General features: G+C 40.3%; 1 protein-coding gene across 3 annotated transcripts in view; it reads left to right on the top strand.

Moving 5' to 3' along the window:
- LOC127419502 (teneurin-1-like) overlaps positions 1-22,235 on the top strand; it is a 300,512-nt gene that overhangs the window by 259,819 nt on the left and 18,458 nt on the right. For all 3 annotated transcript variants that reach the window (XM_051660961.1, XM_051660952.1, XM_051660942.1), the window contains 2 exons: positions 9,383-9,642; positions 18,678-18,968. In XM_051660961.1, the coding sequence (XP_051516921.1) occupies positions 9,383-9,642; positions 18,678-18,968 (551 nt within the window). The remainder of the gene's footprint in view (positions 1-9,382; positions 9,643-18,677; positions 18,969-22,235) is intronic.

The raw sequence follows: 22,235 nt of genomic DNA, 5'->3' as shown, positions 1-22,235 counted from the left end.
TGTTAACATCAGAGTTGTTAACAACTGTGTGTGTGCTGTTTATTTCCTTGTATTAAATATGAGTTTCGGCGATCCGATCACAAGTGGACAGGCACCATCGCCATGCTCTACCTGGCATTATTTTTTTTTCTTTTCTTTCTTTTGAACAGTTGTATTCGGATCCTGAGGAGATGGTCTTTGATTTCATGATTGTATACATCAATCATTATGTCACTGTGTTACTGTATCATAATAAAGTGCAGAAAAGTATAAGAACAAAAAGAAAGCTAAGTGGCGTATCGTTTCTGCAAATTATACTTGCATTTAATCGAAATACAAACATGGCATTTAGAGCAGAATTCTCAGTTATTTTAATGGAGTACATGTAACTGAGCTTCAGATGTGTGTGCTTCTCATCTGTGTCACTTTATGTTGTTATTAGACACACTGAAAAAGTTATGTGAACTTGTGCATGTTTGTATGCATTTTTTTAATTTTTTTAACCAGACGGTTATTTCCTTTTTAAAGCTGCACTTTACCTGCAAAGTTTAAAAATCTTTTTTGAGCACAGCGGTTGATTTACAGGTAGAACTTTCACAATAGAACTCTTTGGTTTCACCACATTCGCTTAGGGAGTCAAAAATCTATTATATATCCACTGTCGTGCATAGACCTTAATAAAGGATGCTATGCCCCTGAATGTAGCTGTAACACATACTGTCATCTGCTCTGACCCAGGATTGCTCCTCCTGGCCATACCCCTCCCAGTCAACCAAGTACTGAAGAAAGCGACCCCGAAGTCTGGAGTCCAGGAGCTCTCGAACTTGATAGGCCTCCTCGCCATCCATGATTATGGGCGGGGGGGATTGGATCATCGATCTCCTACTCCTCCCTCAGGCCACCAGTGGGTTTAAGCAGGGAAACATGGAAGGTGGGAGAAATGCAGTAGTTAGAGGGCAGTTGAAGGCAATAAGACACCGGAGTAATTTGTCTAATAACTTTGAAAGGACCTGCATACCTGAGACTGAGTTTCTTGCAAGGCAGACGGAAACGAAGGTCACATGTGGACAGCCAAACCCATTGGCCGGGAGTGTAGATGGGATTGGGGCGTTGATGATGATCAGCCTGTTCCTTCTGCCTCCTAATAGCTCTTTGGAGGTGGACATGAGCATGGTCCCGCACCTCTTTGCTCTGCCGCAGTCAGTCATTGATGGCCGGTAACTCTATGGGTTCTCCAGACCAGGGGAACAGAGGGGGTTGAAATCCCAGCACACATTGAAAGGGGGTCATGCCCATGGACGGCTTCTGAATGGAGTTCTGGGCGTACTCAGCCCAAAGCAGATAACGGCTCCAGTCAGTCTGGTTCTGGTGACAATACATTCTGAGAAAGCGCGTGATCTCCTGGTTTAAGTGCTCGGTCTGGCCGTTTCATTGAGGGTTTTAATCTGAAGTGAGACCTTCCAGACCCGGGATGTAAACTGAGGACCCCTGTCAGAGATGATGTCTTCATGTAGTCCGTAGAAGCAAAACACCTGATGCATAAGATGTTCTGTAGTCTCAAAAGCTGTGGGGAACTTGGGCAGAGGGATTAATCGACATGACTTAGAGAATCGATCAGTGACAATAAGAATGACGGTGTTACCTTGAGAGACAGGGAGATCAGTGATGAAGTCAATGGCAATGTGCGACCAAGGACAATGGGGAATAGGCAAAGGTTGGAGGAGTCTTGCAGAAAGTTGCCTGGAGAATTTGTTTGCTGTACTGGTGGGACAGTTGTTGACGTAGGCAATGGTTTCCACCTGCATGGTGTTCCACCAGAAACGGTTCTGAAGTAGTTGTAGTGTGGCTGCTATACCTGGGTGTCCGGAACTGGTGGTAGTATGGACCCATTGTAGGGTCTGTTCCCAAAGGAGTCGTGGAACTTAGGTTTTCTCAGGAGGGCAGTCAGGAGGAGTCAGATCCTGATTCTGAGCTTGGGTGATCTCGGTCATAATATCCCATTGAACCGGAGCCAAGATTAGTGATGTGGGGATGATGGATTCAGATGTCCGGTTCTGAGTGTCAGACTCAAACAGACGAGAGAGAGCATCGGCTTTGGAATTTTTGGAACCTGAACGATAGGTAATGGTGAAACTTAATCGAGTAAAGAACAATGCCCACCTAGCCTGCCTTGGATTCATTCTTTTAGCAGAGCGTAGATATTCGAGGTTTTGATGGTCTGTTAACAAGAGAAAAGGATGTCTCGCCCCCTCCAGCCAATGTCGCCATTCCTCAAGAGCTGCTTTCATAGCCAGCAATTCTCGGTTGCACACATTGTAGTTTTGCTCAGCAGGAGGTAGCTTACGGGAAAAGTATGCGCAAGGGAAGAGTTTCGGGGGCATTCCATGATGTTGTGAGAGAATGGCTCCGATTCCCATGTTAGAGGCATCCACTTCAACCGTGAAAGGAGTGTTGGGGTCAGGATATTGCAGGATGGGAGCAGAGGTGAAGCGAGACTTCAGGTTCTTGAAGGCTTGGAGGGTCATTGAAGACCAACATAGTTTAGAGCCCCCTCACCTTAACATGGACGTCAGCGGGGCAGTGACTGAACTGAAATTTCAGATAAATCACCTGTAGAAATTGGCGAACCCCAGGAAGCGTTGCAACTCCTTCATGGAAGTAGGTTGAGGCCAGTTTAGTACTGCACGTACCTTACTGTAGTCCATGGCGACCACCTCTGGGCTGATGATGTAGCCAAAGTAAGACACAGTGGTCTGATGGAACTCACACTTCTTGGCTTTGGCGTAGAGTTGGTGGTGGATCAGACGCAGAAGGACTGTTCGAACATGGGTGATGTGTTCTTCCAGAGAGTTTGAATAAATGGGGATATCGTCGATGTATACAATAACCCACCGGTTAAGCATGTCTCTGAAGACATCATTAATGAATGACTGGAAGACCGAAGGACTGTTGGCCAATCCGAAAGGCATGACCAGATATTCGTAGTGGCCACTGTTGGTGGAGAATGCTGTCTTCCATTCGTCCCCCTCCCTGATGCGTATGAGGTTGTATGCACTGCGAAGGTCCAGCTTGGTGAAGTATCTTGCGGTGCGTAACTGTTCAAGTGCTGCTGGGACCAGAGGTAAAGGGTAACGGAACTTTACCGTAATGTCGTTGAGAGCATGGTAATCAATGCAAGGACAGAGCCCGCCATCCTTCTTGCCAACGAAGAAGAACCCGGCTGCCGCGGGTGAGGTGGATGATCGGATGAAGCCCTTTGCCAGTTCTTCCTCAATGTAGTTTTCATAGCCTCAGACTCGGGTTCAGATGAAGGAAAGTTCCTACCTCGTGGTAATGTAGTGCCGGGCAACAGTTCAATAGCACAATCACTGGAACGGTGAGGAGGAAGTTGAGAGGCTTTGGCCATACTAAAGGCTTCAACGAGGTCGTCATACTCAGAGGGTAGTTTGAGCACTGAAGAGGGAACCTCCATGACAGTAGTGGAACCGATGGAAACAGGTGAAATGGGCTTTAGGCAGCTGGAGAAGCAAGTAGATTCCCACCGGGAAATCTGTCCTTCACGCCACGAGATTTGAGGATTGTGTTGTTGAAGCCATAGAAATCCAAGTATCACAGGGTTGAGAGGAGAATGAATGATATAGAGGCGTGTTCTTTCAGTGTGAATAGTGCCAACTTGGAAAGTGATGTCTGTAGTGGTGAAGTGAACATGGCCGGCTCTCAGGGGGCGTCCATCTAACGCTGCCACTGCCAAAGGAGATTCACAGGGGATTAGTGGTATTTCGAACCTCTTGGCTAAGCCTTCATAAATAAAATTGCCTGTGGCACCAGAATCGATCATGGCTTGGGTCGTGATTATGTTCTGACAACCAGTTATAGTGACGGGTAATTTAATACAGGAAGCAGTGAAAAGAGGAGTCATGACATAAGGAACTTCATGCAGTGTTCGCTCTCCTCCAGCGTCACAGTGTGCCAAATCTGCATGGATTCAGCTCCACCAGTGCTGGATGTGGTCTGTGAAGTGACAGTAGAGAAGTGGACCGGTTTTTGAGAGCGGATGAGATTATCGAGGCGAATGGCTAGGTTGATAAACTGGCCCAGGGTTCTCCCCTCATCACGGCATGCCAGCTCGGATTGCAGTTCCAGATTGAGTCCCCTTCGGAAAAGCAACTTGAGTGTGTCCTCTACCCATACAGTCTGCGTGGCGTGAGTGCGGAATGTAAGTGCATACTCGGCAGCGGTGTCCTTTCCCTGTAGGAGTGAGAGTATCAGCTCACCAGCATTCTTTCCTTCCGCGGGATGCTCAAATACTTCTCGGAATCTCTGGAGAAAATCATCAAAAGTGGTGAACCTCGAACCCTCACAAGACCATATAGCAGTAGCCCAGTCCAGAGCCCTTCTGGTTAATAAGGAGCAGACAAAAGAGATGCGACTGTCATCAGTTGGATATAGCGTGGATTGCTGCTTCACAAACATCAAACACTGCATCAGAAACCCCTTGCACCTAGCTGATGTGCCATCAAACTTCTCTGGAAAAGCAAGACGTGGATTGGCGGTGAAGGTGTGTGGAGAAGGAGGATTATTCACCGGAATGGGTTGAGATGTATGTGGTGGTTGGTCCAATGCATGAATGCAGAAGTTTTGAAATAGCTTTACTAATTCCTCCGTAGAAGCAGTCAGCCGGGTGTGTTACTGTTGGTGGGCAGCCAACACATTAGCTTGAGTGAAAACTTCAGTAGACAATTGCTGGTGTGCCGCTGGATCTGTAGTTGGCGAAGTCTTCTGTAACACAGACTCCGGAGAACAGAGGTTAAGATCCATATGTGGTTTAATAGTAAATGTGCAACTCATAAACAGACAGGCAGGGTAAATCACCAGTTATGGAGCAGCGTAGGTAGATGAGAAACATAGTAATAAACAGGCAATGGTCAGGGCAGGCAGCAAACAATCACAGTAAGAGTCCAGGTAAACAAAGGGTAAACAAGGCAGGCAGCAGAGTATCAAACGGTGGGTAACAGGCAGAAGTCGAACACAGGCAGGCAGTATAAACAGAGGTAAATGCTTAGCAGAAACAAAACAAGTCTTTGCAATAACTGTTGTTAGAACAGCGCTTAAATCGTCTATGAAATAAGGAACAGGTGTAAGTGTAATCAGTCCAGGTAGGCATGCTTGGAAGTGTAGTTCGAGGTGCCCTCAGAACTCGGGCGAGGGGGACCTCTGGTGGTGAGCAGGAGAAGTCCTTGAGTTCATGACAGTAGCCCTAGTTCTTATGAAAACAAGTATGATGGATACAGTTTCACAATTCAATACTTAAGAGTGATGGATAAAGATTTTTTCTAGCGCAACCTCTGAATGAGAGTGAGTAAAGTGTGGGAATGAACATTTTTGGTTGAACTAACCCTTTAAAAATGTATTTCAAGGTCGGAGGTCAGGTAATGCCGTTGAATGTGTGAACGGCGAGCTCTGCGCACTTTGCTAGTTTTAACACTTTTAATGATATAAACCGGTGAAATTTGATACATTCTGTTCCATAACTGTTCTAGGAGGACAATATGTCAAAGAATTCAAAAACCTCAGGCTTTTGAGACATTAAAAGACACTTATGTGCTTAAGCTGACGCCTCTGAGCAGCAGGCCGCAAGTCCGGGACTCAATTAGTCGGGGAAGTGTGGGAAATTAGCAGAGAATGTTGAACTTGTCGGCAATGCTGACGAAGGTCGTTGCTGACTTGGAAGATCTTGCTGTAATACATCAATTGATCTCTGTCATGGAGATGAAATTCTCTGAGGTGGTCACAAGAGTGGGGGATGTCGAGAAACGGATTGATTATCTGGAGTCATCGGAGAGGGAACTTGCTGCTAATCTGTTAGTGACCAAGGTGGATTTGGAGCACGTCTGGGAGAAATTGGAGGACATGGAAAACCATAACTGATGGAATAACATCCGAATCGTCGGAATTCCTGAAGCCGAAGAGGGTCAGGATATGGTGAAATTGAGTGAGCTCACAGGGTTCCGGCTTGGCGATCCGCTGAGGGAGACAGGCCCCAATCAATTCTGGCCAAATTTCTGAGATCATCCGATAAAGATCATGTGTTACACGAGGCGAAGAGTAAAGGAAGGTTTTTTTGGAAGAACCACAGTATTTTCTTATTCCCAGACTTTGCGAATTCGACAAGAGAGAAACGTGATTGATTCAAGGAATGCAAGAAACTCACATCAACGGAAGGTCGCTTTTGCACTGATGTTCCAAGCCAAATTGAGAATAGATGCTAAGGATGGCCGCAAAACATTTACATGTCCCCAGCAAGTGCTGTTCTTCATAAAGTCAATGGAATGAGTACGTTATTTTGTGGTACTCACGTTGCCGCCAAGTGGACCGACTCACTGAACATTCACTTGACTGTTCGAGGAACTGAGCACCTTTTTTGTTTCTTTTTGTGCTGGTTCCACCTAGCGGCTGGAGTTTGTTTTGTGGAATAACATACCTTCGGGATAGTTATGTGGATGAATCTACATGGTTTTTTTTTGTGTTTATTCTGCCTATTGGCTGGAGTTTGTTTTATAGATTATCTGTTGTTGTGTTACTCTGTCTAACAAAATTTGTATAGAAACACCAGACTTGAGCATTTCGATGGCAGGGCTATCGCGGGGGTTCTCGTAGGCGTGCATGGACTGTTTGATGTATGTTTTTTTTCTGTTTGTTTGGTTCTGGGGGAAGTTCGGGGTTTGATTGTTGCACTAATGTTGGAATGTGGTCTTTATAATTTTGTTTTTGACACACAATCTATTTTTACTCATATATCAATGTTAAACGTTAATATGAGCGGATTGTCTCTCTCCACGTGGAATGAGAATGGGTTGGGGCACCCCATAAATAGAAGAAAGGTTATTTCTCTTCTTAAGCATAAGAAATATGATATAGTGTTTCTTCAGGAAATGCATCTTTCCCTGCAGGAAGCTGAACAATTTGGGAAGATATGGGGTGGACATGTTTTCTTTAGTGCTGGCTCAAGTAAGAGCAAGGGAGTCATTACACTGATAAGTAAGCATCTACAATTCAAATGTCTCAAACAGATTAAAGATAAATTAGGAAGAGTCATTATACAGGGCAAAGTCTTATTTTGGCTAATATTTACACACTTAACTTTGATGATCAGGGCTTTTTTATAGATCTGGAAGGGATGTTGCAAGCCGCTGGCACCCCTCATGATATAAAATTGGGAGGAGACTTTAATCTTTTGATGGACTCAGTCCTTGATCATAGTGAAGCAAAAGTGTGCAAGCCCCTAGAGCAACACTGATGCTTCACAGGATGTGTAAAAATCTTGGTCTTACAGATATTTGGAGACTTTTGAACCCATCTGGTAGGGACTATCAATTTCTTTCTTCAGTCCATAAGATTTATTCTAGAATAGATTTGTTTTATTATATCTAAGTCCCTCATTTAATCTGTTGTTGATTGCTCAGTTGGAAACTTTTTAGTCTCAGATCATGCCCTGGTGAGTTTAGAGGTGCTGCCACATATGGAGAAAAGGAAATCATATAGTTGGTGCTTTAATGTATCCCTTTTGCAAAATCCTGATTTCCAAGAAATGTTAAAGGCTGAAATCAGTATTTATATTGAGACCAACTGGTCCTCAGTGTCCTCTGTGGGCATGGCTTGGGAGGCACTTAAGGCAGTTCTTAGGGGCTGGATCATACAGTATGCCTCATTCACCAAAAAATCCAAAGCACGAGAACTCGTGGAGTTGGAAGGGAATATTAAAAGTGCCGAGGCAGAGCTGAAGTGCCGAATGTTGTCTGATGGCCTCAGAGAATTGACCCGATTGAAATACAGATATAACACTATTTTGTCGCAGAAGGTGGAGTTATAGCTATTCAGGGCAAGACAGTCAGGGGGTATAAGGCAGGAAAACTTCTGGCTAGATATATAAAACAGAGAGAGTCTTTTTCTACCATATAGTCAGTGAAATCTGCGGGTGGTGAAATATTTACCTCAGCCATTGATGTTAATAATACTTTTAAAGAATTCTATCTTGATCTCTATAGTTCCACATCTTCGTCTACTGATGAGGACATTAGAAACTTTGTGGAACCATTTGAACTTTCTAAACTGACGGCTGAGCAAAAAAATTCTCTTGATTCTGAGATAAACTTGGAGGAGCTTGGCGAGGTAATTAAGGCCTCGCTTACAAGCAAGGCTCCGGGGCCAGATGGCTTTGCCGCTGATTTTTTTAGATCTTATGCTACAGAATTGGCTTCACATTTGCTAAAAGTTTATACGGAATCATTCAGTCTGATTCTTAAAAAGGACAAAGATCCAAGCGAGTATAAGAGTTACCATCCAATTTCCTGGATCCAGCTAGACTGATTAAGTAAGGTTATGACATCTCATATACATATAGGTCAGGTGGGGTTTATTTGGGGCCGCAGCTCTTCTGATAACATTAGGCATTTCGTCAATATCATGTGGTCAGTAGCGAATGATCAGACTCCGGTTGCTGCCATCTCACTTGACGTCGAGAAGGTGTTGTTGATGGTAGAATGGGATTATCTTTTTATTTCAAAATCTTTTTAAGATTTTGGAAATGTATGGGTTTGGGAATACTTTTATTGGTTTGATTAAGTTACTTTATAGACACCCGGTAGTGGCGGTACAAACAATTGGATTCATTTCAGATTATTTTATCTGGATAGCGGCACCTGGCAGGGTTGCCCTCTTTCCCCATTATTGTTTTGTCTTGCCCTGGAACAATTAGCAGCTGCGATAAGAAAGGAGGATGCTGCTTTTCCAGGGTTGGTGGCGGGAGGTGTGGCGCATAAGCTTTTGCTTTACACAGATGATATTTTATTGTTCGTCTCCGACCCTACTAGATCTATGACTTGCCTCCACAGAATTATTAATTCCTTTTCTAATTTCTCAGGATACAGAGTTAATTGGTCTAAATCCGAAGCTTGGCTCTAACAGTGTACTGCTCGGTAACAGCTTTTCAGCCAGGCACCTTCAAGTGGCCCAAACAGGGCATTAAGTATTATTACTCCCTGCTAATTCAGAATCTGGGGGACGGAGCTTTAACTTCTATCAAGAGATTATGGGAGAAAGATTTAAACTTGGTATTGGAGGAGGGAGTGTGAGCTAGGATTCTAAAAAATGTCAAGTCTGCATCTAGAGATGCAAGGGTGTACCTTATGCAATTCAACATTTTACGTCGATTCTATTGGATTCTATAAATGTTGATTCTGTGTATATGTGTTTTGATTTTCTTTATTTCCTCTATGAATCAATAATAAATGTTAATCACAAAAAAAATTATTTCAGGTAATAAATTACATTCAATTGAAATGCAATCAGAAATGTAATGAAAATGTATTTATAGTTTTCTCTCCCTTTCATTCTCTCTCTGTAGCTCACTCTGTTAGTGTGTATGGTGTTAGAGATGATGGCTCTCTCTGGGTGACATATGCCAGTGGAATGGACGTTACTCTCAATACTGAACCAACCGTGCCATCAGGGCTGTTGCCGGGGGCATCAGCAGGCCTGGTTCATCCTACGGTCGGAAGGTGCAACATCACGTTGCCGGGGGAACCAGTTCACAGCCTTATTGAGTGGAGACAGAGACGTGAACAGGCCAAAGGGAATTACACATCATATGAACGCAGACTGAGGGTAACACAGACACAATAATATACAGTACACATAATGCCTAGTAATGTGCATGCAGGGTAGGATGACAAAGGTATGACATGTAATGTGCAAAGGAAGAATGTGTAATCAGAGATAGTATGAGGAGGAGAAAGACCACTATTAGTAAAATGAATGGGAGGAACACCCCCTTCTTATAAATGGGTTTGGCTATATCAGATACACCCATTGCTAACAGGTGCATAAAATCAAGCATACAGCCATACGATTTTTCTTCAAACATGTTTCTCTAATTTCTTTCATTTTCTCTTCTATTCACACTTTCTCTCCTCCACTTTTTCTTATTGTGCTTTACTGGCACTACAAATAACATCACTATTAAATTGCCAAAGCTGCTGCAAGGTAGCTCAGACAAAGGTTGTAATTGATGGTCAGTGTACAATAAATAAAAGATGAGAACAAATAATAATAAATATAGCTGCAAGCAGCAATTAAGGGGCCAAGCACATCAACCATTATTAGGCATAACAATGGCAAAAAAAATAAGTAATCTGGTTGTGATTTTAGACAAAATGGTTGAAAAACCATGAATACTATCAATTGCATTGGGACATAAAAGCTTATTACTTTTGACCAACAGGTGGCGCTGTCACCAAATTGATTTGGTGTGGTCAAGGTTCAATCATGTTGACACATATAAAGTTTAATGTCAATACGCCAAAGCGTTGCCAAGATAGAGCCTGAAAACCATTCTGCCACCTTGCCATCAAATTCATTGTTGTGTTAAACGAAAACGGTTTAGTCTATCAACGCAGAATCCATAACTTTTTGTTTGCATGGTCTGAAGGTGGTCTGATTCGATTTTGGTTAAAATCTGACAAACACTCAAGGAGGAGTTCGAAAAAGTAGGTTTTTGAAGGATTTCAAAATGGCAGACAAGAAGTTCGATCGATCATGGCATAACTGGTATCCACATTCTCGGCATGACCCACGGAATCTACCAAGACTGGTCTCATGGCAATAGCACAAGGTAGTCAAATGTTATTAGCATTTTGTGAAAATTTGGCATAACTTTTGACCAGAAGGTGGCGCTGTCCCAAAGCCTTTTGAGTACCTTCAGGGCATTGTGCCAATGACACATAACGAGTTTCGTAAGGATATGTTAATGCGTTTGAAAAATAAAGCATTTTACAACAAAATTCAAAATGGGTGATGCCCAAAATGGCTGATATAAGAAAATTTGGTATCATTCGACTCTGCATCCTACACAGAATCTAACAAGACCAGATTTGTGGATAGGTGAAATCGTCAGAAGTTATACGTAAAAATATGCATTTTTCATATCTCGTGACCACTAGGTGGCGCTGTTTCGAAACTGTACAGGTACCCTCAGGTCATGGTTGTTATTAGGCACACCAAGTTTGGTGTGAATACGCTAAAGCGTTGCGGAGATATATTCTCATGTCCAATTTGGTGTACTCTACGTCAAATTTGTTTGCACGTTATTCGAGAACCGTTTGACTAATCAACTTTACTTCCATAACGTTTAGTTAGCTTGGTCTGAAGATGATCTGATTCAGTTTTCATGCAAATCAGATGAACAGTTTAGGACAAGTTTGAAAAAAGTAGGTTTTTTGAAAAATTCTAAATGGCGGAAAAAATTTCAAGATGGAAAATGACGACATAGGGTGCAATAAATTTGTCTCGAGCCAAGGAGTCAGTAAAGATTATTTTGATTCTAGCACGTATGGTTCAAAAGTTATTAGCATAAACGTGTGAAACTTTGTGAGTGTTTGAGTTAGAGACTCCAAATTTGCTCCAGTCAATGTTCAGACTGCCCTCTATCTGTGTGCCAAATTTCACAGCTTTACATACAGTTCTTTGGGCAGCCATAGACTCATTGACGGAAGTAGAAGAAGAAGAACACTAACGATTACAATAGGTACCTACGCAATTTCAGTGCTTGGCCCCTAATTATTATTGGTTTATGAGAAAGAAAGACAAAAAGAGACAAGACCAGTTTCTTACTGTCCTTCACATGCTGACAGGCAAAGACACACTGTGCTGCCAGTACAGTGTTGCCTTGAAACAGATTTTTATAAGTCAAGGTGGATAATGCTGTGTTCCGTTCAAAGTCAGATGTGGATGTTCCTACTTGATAGCTTATGACCATATATTGTTCTGTTGTAACTGTTTGAGCTTGTAACTCACTCTCCATTTCACAATCTCTGCTCTTCAAACTATTCTAAAAGCTTTACAAAACTGCAACATTGGGCATTTAGATTTGCACAATTTCACCACTGTTTTTAAGACAATAAGTGGAAGTTTTGAATTCATAACACAATTCAGCACACAAAAGTATATAAAAAATAATTAATTCCAAGCGGTTAGGGTAAATTCATGAACGGTTAAAAAATGTGACTATTTAAAACTAACGATGACTATTGGTATTGATGATTTATTTGCTGGTATAATCAAAATAATAAAAAAAAAATACCCATCTCGATGAAATGTAGTAGATTTAATATACAATGAATACCATAAACAAAGAATTTTAAATGGAGTAGCACAAAAATCAGCTGAAAATCACTTAAAATTGTTAGTGTTTCTATGCTTAATGAATAAGCTTTTTTGTGTGAATATACATAGTAAAAAGTTTGACCACTAATGCCCAGCATTGCATTTTATCTCCGTTTAGTTGATATTTTTGGGGGATGTAATAATTTTTCAATTAGTAAATACAGTGGCTATAAAAAAAAATCTACACACCCCTGTTAAAATTGCTGGTTTTTGAGATGTAAAAGATGAATCTAAGATAAATCATTTCAGATCTTTTTCTACCTTTAATGTGATATTGCAATCAACCAAACTGAAGTGAACAACAAATGGAAACTTTTTAGGAACATAAATAAATAAAAGACTTACAATAACCTGGTTGCATAAGTGTGCACACCCCTCAACTAATACTTGATAGAAGCACCTTTTAGTACAGCAGCCTGTCTTTTTGAATAAGAGTCTATCAGCTTAGCACATCTTGATTTGTAAAAAATTTTCCCAGTCTTCCTGGCAAAAAAGCTCCGGGTCGATCAAATTTTGAGGGGATCTCCTGTGCACAGCCCTCTTCAAGTCATTCCACAAGTTTTTTACTGTATTTAGGTCTGGGCTCTGACCAATTCCAAAACCTTGATCTTTATCTTCTGAAGCCATTCCTTTGTTGACTTAAAATTGTGTTTGGGGTCATTATCGTACTGAAAGATGAAATTTCTTTTCATCTTCAACTTTCTAATAGAGGCCTGCAGGTTTTGTGACAAAATGGACTGGTATTTGGGACCATCCATGATTCCTTCTATCTTGACTAGTGCCCCAGTCCCAGCTTAAGGGAAGCAGCCCCATGGCATGATGCTTCCACCACCATGCTTTTTTTTTTTTTTTGTTGCGCTAAACATACCTTTTAAAATGATGGCCAAAAAGAGCTATCTTGGTTTCATCAGACCATAAAACATTTTGCTACATGGTTTTGGGTGACTGGATATATGTTTTGGCAAAATTTGTGAGTAATGGCTTCCGTCTTGCCACCCTGCGGCCACAGCCCAGACAAATGAAGAATACGGAATATTGTTGTCACAGGCATCGAGTACCTGTTCACAATGAGACCCCGCACATCCTTTGTAAGCTCTTTGCGAACCATGGCTTCAGCAGTAAGATGCAACCAAGAAGACTCCAAGAAAATCCTACAGAAACAGTTGATTTTTATTCATCACTTAATTGATGACTGGAAGATTATAATTACTTTTGAGTAAGAGTTTGAATGTGAATGGTTAATTCCAAACAGAGTCACATGCCCCATTAAAAAAGGGTGCACACTTATGCAGCCAGGTAATTTTAAGTTTTTAATTTCTTTTCTTTTTTTCTTAAAAGTTTCTGTTTGTTTGTTCCTTGAATTTTGTTGGTTTTAATATCACATTAAAGGTAGAAAAAGATCTGATATGATTTATCTTCGATTCATATTTTACATTTCAAAAACCTGCAATTTTAACAGGGGTGTGTAGACTTTTTATAGCCACTGTATTTTTGGAATTCAGAAAAAATATATTTGACAGGGCAAGCTGCAACCTTTTTTGTGACTTTAGCAAGCTGTGACAGTTAATATGCATTTTTTCCATACTAAAAGTCAAGTTATTTTTATTTTTATAGCACTTTTCTCAACACACATTGTTTCAAAGCAGTTTTACAGAAAAGTATGCTGTAACCGAAAATGAAGCTGTAATGTCTTAAGGGGCATGCACAGCGGACGCGTCTGTCGGACGACATGGCGCATTCTAAAATTCGAAATAATTGTTTTCTATGAATGTACGCACACCTACAACTGCTCAAATTTCTGCCATGCCACGGAGTGCAATTCAAAAATGTTACCATTAAATGCGACCCACATCATTATCACTAGGCATATATTATTTACTCTAGCCTTGTTCATTCTTTAAAAAGGGAAAACCTCGCTAACTTTTGTGTGTACTGTCTACCACGTGAACTGCATTGACGTGCCCTGTGTTTGGTACCTGTGCTGTGTCCTAGACGCGGCGTGGCACTTCTCGTCCGGTGCGCGACTGCCTTTAGAGTCATCATTGTGCAGCAAAACTGTCATTCTGATACAGTTCAAATTGTCAGCTATTGTTATGTGTAGTTTTTAATTGAAAATAAAAATCTGATATTATTTAATTGCTTTAACCCTTAAATGCATGGGAATTCCACCAAACACTGTTACATGTTTGGGTCTTTAGAGACCCGGCACTTACGTATATCTATCACAAATGGATCTACAAAATGCCCAGATAGTGTCAAAATTTTCACAAAAAAAAAATTCAAGACAATTAGAAAATAATAGAATAATATATATTTTTATATTTTTTAATGTATTATTTTTCATATATCAAAGAGGAAATGCAACAAATCAGGACAAATCCTGAACAGGATTCATTATTTTCACACTGAAATTTAATGAGACGCAACTGGCTTTCAAAAACATATTGAGCTACACATAACACATAAGATACACATAACCTACACATAAATTACCGATAAGTTACACATATATTTTCTCAGGAACTTATTTAGTCTAAATAGATGCACACTTACATAATTTCAGTATGACACCCAGATGACTGTTTGCATGTTGTACTTGCTATAGTTTACTGCCATTTTGTTTCTTCATCAAATAGCAATGTCAAATGTAAATCAAGTCAATCACTGACACATCAGTGCTACTTTGAGTAAGAAATAACATGTATAATATGTATGTGTACAAGCATATGGAGTAATGATAATTCACCATTGTTGATAATTCATTGTTGCACAGAAAATCAACATGATATAGTATTTATTTGTATCAAAATATTATTAATTTCTCTTGTAATAAACAATGAAATAGATATCTTGTGGTAGTAAACTTACAGTATATACACTGGCGGCCAATAGTTTGGAATAATGTACAGATTTTGCTGTTTCAGAAGGAAATTGGTTCTTTAATTCACCATAGTGGCATTCAACTGATCACAAAGTATAGTCGGGACATTACTGATGTAAAAAAAACAACACCATCACTATTTGAAAAAAGTAATTTTTGAGTAATCATGCTAAATTGCTAATTTGGTACTAGAAAATCACTTGCCATTATATCAAACACAGTTGAAAGCTATTTGGTTCGTTAAATGAAGCTTAATTTGTCTTTGTGTTTGTTTTTGAGAAGACTCAGGGGTACAGGCCTTATGAGAAGAATTGCAAAGTAAAAGACACTTTTGAAACAGAAAAACTAAAAGAAAAGGTTAGAGTGGGCAAAGAAACACAGACATTGTACAACAGATAATTGGAAAAGAGTGTTATGGATCTTAACCCCATTGAGCTTTTGTGGGTTCAGCTAGACTGTAAGGTGCGTGAGAAGTGCCCGACAAGACAGCCACATCTATGGCAAGTGCTACAGGAAGCGTGGGGTGAAATGTCACCTGAGTATCTGGACAAACTGACAGCTAGAATGCCAAGGATCTGCAAAGCTGTCATTGCTGCACATGGAGGATTTTTTGATGAGAACTCTTTAAATTAGTTTTAAAAAAATTCAAATTGTAATAGTAATATTTCACGTTATTAATGTCCTGACTATACATTGTGATCAGTTAAATGCCACTTTGGTGAATAAAAGTACCAATTTCTTTCCATAAGAGCAAAATCTGTACATTATTCCAAACTTTTGGCCGGCCAGTGTAGATACAGTTGAAGTCAGAAGTTTACATACAATTAGGTTGAATTCATTAAAACAAATTTTTTAACCACTCCACAGATTTAATATTAGCAAACTATAGTTTTGGCAAGTTGATTAGAACATCTACTTCGTGCATGACACAAGTAATTTTTCCAACAATTGTGTACAAACAAATTGTTTCACTTTTAATTGACTGTATCACAATTCCAGTGGGTCAGAAGTTTACATACACTAAGTTAACTGTGCCTTTGAGCTGCCTGGAAAATTCCAGAAAATGATGTCAAGCCTTTAGACAATTAGCTTCTGATAGGAGTTGTACTGAATTGGAGGTGTACCTGTGGATGTATTTTAAGGCCTAACTTCAAACTCAGTGCCTCTTTGCTTGACATCAAGGGAAAATCAAAATAAATCGGCCAAGACCTCAGAAAATAATTGTGCACCTCCACAAGTCTGGTTTATCCTTGGGAGCTATTTACAAATGCCTGATGGTATCACGTTCATCTGTACAAACAATAGTACACAAGTATAAACACCATAGGACCATGCAGCCATCATACCGCTCAGGAAGAAAACACATTCTGTCTCCTAGAGATGAACGTAGTTTGGTGCAAAAAGTGCAAATAAATCCCAGAACAACAGCAAAGGACCTTGTGAAGATGCTGGAGGAAACAGGAAGACTATATCAATATAGCCTGAAAGGCTGCTCAGCAAGGAAGAAGCCACTGCTCCAAAACCACCATAAAAATGCCAGACTACAGTTTGCAAGTGCACATGGTTACAAAGATCTTACTTTTTGGAGAAATGTCCTCTGGTCTAATGAAACAAAAATGTTACTGTTTGGCTATAATGACCATCGTTATGTTTGGAGGAAAAAGGGTGAGGCTTGCAAGCCGAAGAACACCATCCCAACCATGAAGCATGGGGGTGGCAGCATCATGTTGTGGTGGTGCTTTGCTGCAGAGGGACTGGTGCACTTCATAAAATAGATGGCATCATGAGGAAGGAAAAATATGTGGATATATTGAAGCAACATCTCAAGACATCAGCCAGGAAGTTAAAGCTCAGTCGTAAATGGGTCTTCCAGATGGACAATGACCCCAAGCATACCTCCAAAGTTGTGGCAAAATGGCTTAAGAACAACAAAGTCAAGGTATTGGAGTGGCCATCACAAAAACCTGACCTCAATCCGATAGAAAATTTGTGGGCAGAACTGAAAAAGTGTGTGTGAGCAAAGAGGACTAAAAACCTGACTCAGTTACAACAGTTCTGTCTGGAGGAATGGGCCAAAATTCTAGCAACTTATTGTGAGAAGCTTGTGGAAGGCTACCCAAAATGTTTGAACCAAGTTAAACAATTTAAAGGCAATGCTACCAAATACAAAACATTTTATGTAAAATTCTGACCCACTGGGAATGTGATGAAAGAAATAAAAGCTGAAATAAATCATTCTCTCTACTATTATTCTGACATTTCACATTCTTAAAATAAAGTAGTGATCCTAACTGACCTAAGACAGGGAATGTTTTCTATGATTAAATGTCAGGAATTCTGAAAAACTGAGTTTAAATGTATTTGGCTAAAGTGTATGTAAACTTCTGACTTCAACTGTATGAATTAATCATAAAAATACAATTTATGGTACTTAAACCATTATTTATCTATAAGAGAGAGATTGAGGAATACTAAAGAGGTGTGCACACATCTCCAAAAAATGGATGAAGTACAAGGGGTGGAATGAGGTCCCGGGTCACTAAAGACCCGAGGTATGCGTTTAAGGGTTAAACAAGCATTGCAGTTCTGCTATGCTGGGTCTCTGAGGGTTAAAAGTGAATGTTTATCATTAACTATGCACATTTTCCTGGATGCCACCATGTATGCATGACATCATACATATGCACATGTTCTTCAGGAAATTGGAAGTATCCGACTTTCCAAGTTAATTGAAAATTAGTCTGGAACATAAGTAGTCTGCCATGGTAAAGTATTTTAATGGCCAGATAGCATTGCATTTTACTTTGTAACTTTGTTTGGGTTTCCAGATGTGTTATATAATCTGTTTTGCTTGTGTTGTTATTTGGTTTATTCTAATTAGTTTCACAGAATTATTCTGGTCTCAATGGGCATGTACATGTTAGTACAATTAATTGTAGAGCTCCAGACCAGCTCAGTAAGGGGTCCGTTTTCTTTGCTCAACTCTTCTCATTGCAAGGTTTTATAATGATACAGGGATCACTGAATTAATGATCATTGGCCTAATTCTACCCTGCATGCTTTATTTGCGAAACTCCCATTTACTTGTAAGATATTTTTTTTACACAATATTGCATGCAAGGTCTCAGTTGGATGTTTTTCCCATTTGCCTAATGTCTGATTTGTTAGTGGACGCCACACCTCATCACTGTAAAGGGCAGGCGGCTCAATTACTGATTCTAATACATTCAGCCAAATTCTAACAGGCATCTCTGCAGGACATTATCTTTTTATGGCACAGAAAGAGTCCAGACTCTGCAATAGCTCCTGTTCAGTGGGAGACAGCAGAACCAAGTTATCTGCATAGAGCAGGAATTTGATATCTGAATCATGTGGACTGGAACCAGAAGTTTCAAACTGTTCCAAACTCATTGTCAATTCATTGATGTATACGCTGATTAATGCTGGCCATAAAGTCAACCCTGTCTCCCTCTGCGCCCCTAAAAAAGACGTTTTGTTCTTTTATTGCCAATTTTTTATTTCATGCATGCTTTCTGTGTACACTGATATTATAAGATCATAAGTTTTACTTCTTTCTTTCCCCTTCTCTCTTTCTCAGGCTCACAATAGAAATGTGTTGTCTATAGACTACAGTCAGGAGAGTCGGGTGGGGAAAATCTATGACGACCATCGTAAGTTTACCCTGCGTGTTCAGTATGATGATCAAGGCAGGCCTGTGCTCTGGAGCCCCAGTAAATATAATCAGGTGCGAGTATCATATTCAATCGAGGGCCTGGTCACCAGCATACAAAGAGGCAACTGGACCGAACGCAGAGATTATGACAACGGACGCATCATCACCCGAACCTGGGCCAATGGGAAGATCTGGAGCTACACCTTTCTGGAGAAGGTGTGTGTGTGTACTTAGCTATAGTAAGGTATATTACAATAAGCTATCCACCTTTTTCCTGTACACGAAAGAGTTCCACGGACTGAAAGCCTGTTTTTGTTTTCCGGTCTTCAATATTTTCACTGACATCAGCGTATGTTTTTAGCGAATAATGCAACGTGCGTATTAAATTTGTATAAAAAAATTGCCAAATAAAAATGTGGCTCCATAGTGCTGATACTTTACAGGGTAGTTTTTTAACAGTGCCTCACCCACCAAAGATTAAGGAGAGGGTAGATTACATGGAGCGATTGGTCCAAGCAGTGACAATTTCTCAGGGCCAGCAAAGCCTTCTCTGCTGGCGTAACATACCTAATAAATAAATATTTTTTCATCCTTTCATTCTCATTGACCTTTTTGCCTATGTATTTTCAATAGTTTTCCACTCCTAATTAATCTACAAATGAATAGCAAAAAACAAAAAAATGTATCCAATCAGAATTTATTCCTCGATGCTTACCAGCAAAGTGTGACAACTGTTTCACAAATTGCATGCCCGAAGCCGAGCTCGTTAGCCGAAGCAGCGCATGAGTCTGAGCTCCACCCCATCAGGCCTTCAGAATTTCCACAGAATCCCTCAACAGTGTAATTGAATAGGCATCTAAAGTCAGATTGTCAGATTCATCAGCCAATCAGATTGATTTATTTGTTCTTGTGGGTGTGGTCTTTAGGATATGTCCCATTCCAGGCCTTCTAGCTGGGCTTGAGTGATGCAATCACGCTTTAAGTGATGTATGTAATTTGAAAGCGAAGAGCGCGAGATCTTGCTGAAGAGTCGGCTGTCATCACTGCTTTTATTGCCGTTGAGAAAGAGATCCTTATGGATTTAAAAACCTAAGATGTTCTGCATGATTGTGCGATTGATAAGTTAAACAGGAAAGGAGGACTGATTTTCACTTCAAGCAAATTGGTAAGTGCTTTTTGCATTGTTATAGCAACATCAGGAGTTTTCTAAGTGTAAATTAGGCTGCTTGAGCATTCAGTGTCAGATCAGGTTTTGAAAAGTAACCGTGTACCCTGACGAAACAAAATGTATTGCAAGCTAAATTTAAATCGCAAATATTGATTGAGAGTTTTGTCTTGGTATTAGGCCTCCTTGGTTCTGGCTTTCGTGCATGGACGTATTTTTAAAATTTCAATTGGTATTATTAGTTGACTGTCACATAATGTATGATGTGTCGGTGTCTTATTCATTGTGAAACTGTGTTTTCTTAATGGCATGAATCGCACTGAAGGCCTAGACTTAAAATTCACAGGCCGCGGCTGGGTCCGAGATTAGTTGCATTGATATCATTAACTACTTCAAGTTATGACAGCCCACAACATATTAAGCCTAAACTACTTTTTACTCCAACTAGCACTAAATGGTTGTTGTTGTTGTTTTTGTCTGGATTGATAGTTTCTGAAGTTTTTATGTTGCTTCTTAAGCCCAAAGTGTACTTCGGTTTTGACGCGAATGCTTAGCAGCTGCGTACAGTTGAACGCTCAGCCTTTCAATGTACAGTTGAAGTCAGAAGTTTACATACACTTAGGTTAAAGTCATTAAAACTAATTTTTTTAACCATTTCACAGATTTTATATTAGCAAACTATAGTTTTGGCAAGTCGTTTAGGATATCTACTTGGATTAGGATTAGTTTTTCCAACAATTGTTTACAGACAGATTGTTTCACTTTTAATTGACTAGATCACAATTCCAGTGGTTCAGAAGTTTACAAGTTAACTGTGCCTTTTAGAAGCTTTTAAATTCCAGAAAATTATGTCAAGCCTTTAGACAATTAGCCAATTAGCTTCTGATAGGAGGTGTACAGAATTGGAGGTGTACCTGTGGATGTATTTTAAGGCCTACCTTCAAATTCAGTGCCTCTTTGCTTGACATCATGGGAAAATCAAAAGAAATCAGCCAAGACCTCAGAAAAAGAAGTGGACCTCCACAAGTCTGGTTCATCCTTGGGAGCAATTTCCAAACACCTGAAGGTACCACATTCATCTGTGCAAACAATAGTACGCAAGTATAAACACCATGAGACCATGCAGCCATCATACCGCTCAGAAAGGAGATGCATTCTGTCTCCTAGAGATGAACGTAGTTTTGTGCGAAAAGTGCAAATCAATCGCAGAACAATAGCAAGGGACCTTGTGAAGATGCTGGAGGAAACAGGTTGACAAGTATCTATATCCACAGTAAAACGAGTTCTAGATTGACATAATCTGAAAGGCTGCTCAGCAAGGAAGAGGCCACTGCTGCAAAACCGCCATAAAAAAGCCAGACTACAGTTTGCAAGTGCACATAGGGACAAAGATCTTACTTTTTGGAGAAATGTCCTGTGGTCTTATGACATTTTTTTTTTTTTAACTGTTTAGCCATAATGACCATAGTTATGTGTGGAGGTAAAAGGGTGAGGCTTGCAAGCCAAAGAACACCATCACAACCGTGAAGCATGGGGGTGGCAGCATCATGTTGTGGGGGTGCTTTGCTGCAGGAGGGACTGGTGCACTTCACAAAATAGATGGCATCATGAGGAAGGAATATTATGTGGATATATTGAAGCAACATCTCAAGACATCAGCCAGGAAGTTAAAGCTTGGTCAAAAATGGGTCTTCCAGATGGACAATGACCCCAAGCATACCTCCAAAGTTGTGGCAAAATGGCTTAAGGACAGCAAAGGCAAGGTATTGGAGTGGCCATCACAAAGCCCTGACCTCAATCCGATAGAAAATTTGTGGGCAGAACTGAAAAAGCATGTGTGAGCAAGGAGGCCTACAAACCTGACTCATTTACACCAGTTCTGTCTGGAGGAGTGGGCCAAAATTCCAGCAACTTATTGTGAGAAGCTTGTGGAAGGCTACCCAAAATGTTTGAACCAAGTTAAAAAATGTAAAGGCAATGCTACCAAATATTAACAAAGTGTATGTAAACTTCTGACCCACTGGGAATGTGATGAAAGAAATAAAAGCTGAAATAAATAATTCTCTCTGTTATCATTCTGACATTTCACATTCTTAAAATAAAGTAGTGATCCTAACTGACCTAAGACAGGGAATGTTTTCTACGATTAAATGTCAGGAATTGTGAGTTTAAATGTATTTGGCTAAGGTGTACTGTATGTAAACTTCTGACTTCAACTTTATACTTAATTTAAATGTGTGCACATACACAGGCAGTTGGCGCATACACACAATGACTGCTATGAGATACTGGACTATTTCTCTTTAGGACTTTAGACC

The sequence above is a fragment of the Myxocyprinus asiaticus genome, chromosome 3 (genome assembly GCF_019703515.2).
Source record: "Myxocyprinus asiaticus isolate MX2 ecotype Aquarium Trade chromosome 3, UBuf_Myxa_2, whole genome shotgun sequence".
NCBI classification, from domain to species: Eukaryota; Metazoa; Chordata; class Actinopteri; order Cypriniformes; family Catostomidae; genus Myxocyprinus; species Myxocyprinus asiaticus.
The sequence above is the reverse complement of the archived record's forward strand: the minus strand, read 5'-3'. Positions and strand labels throughout refer to the sequence as shown.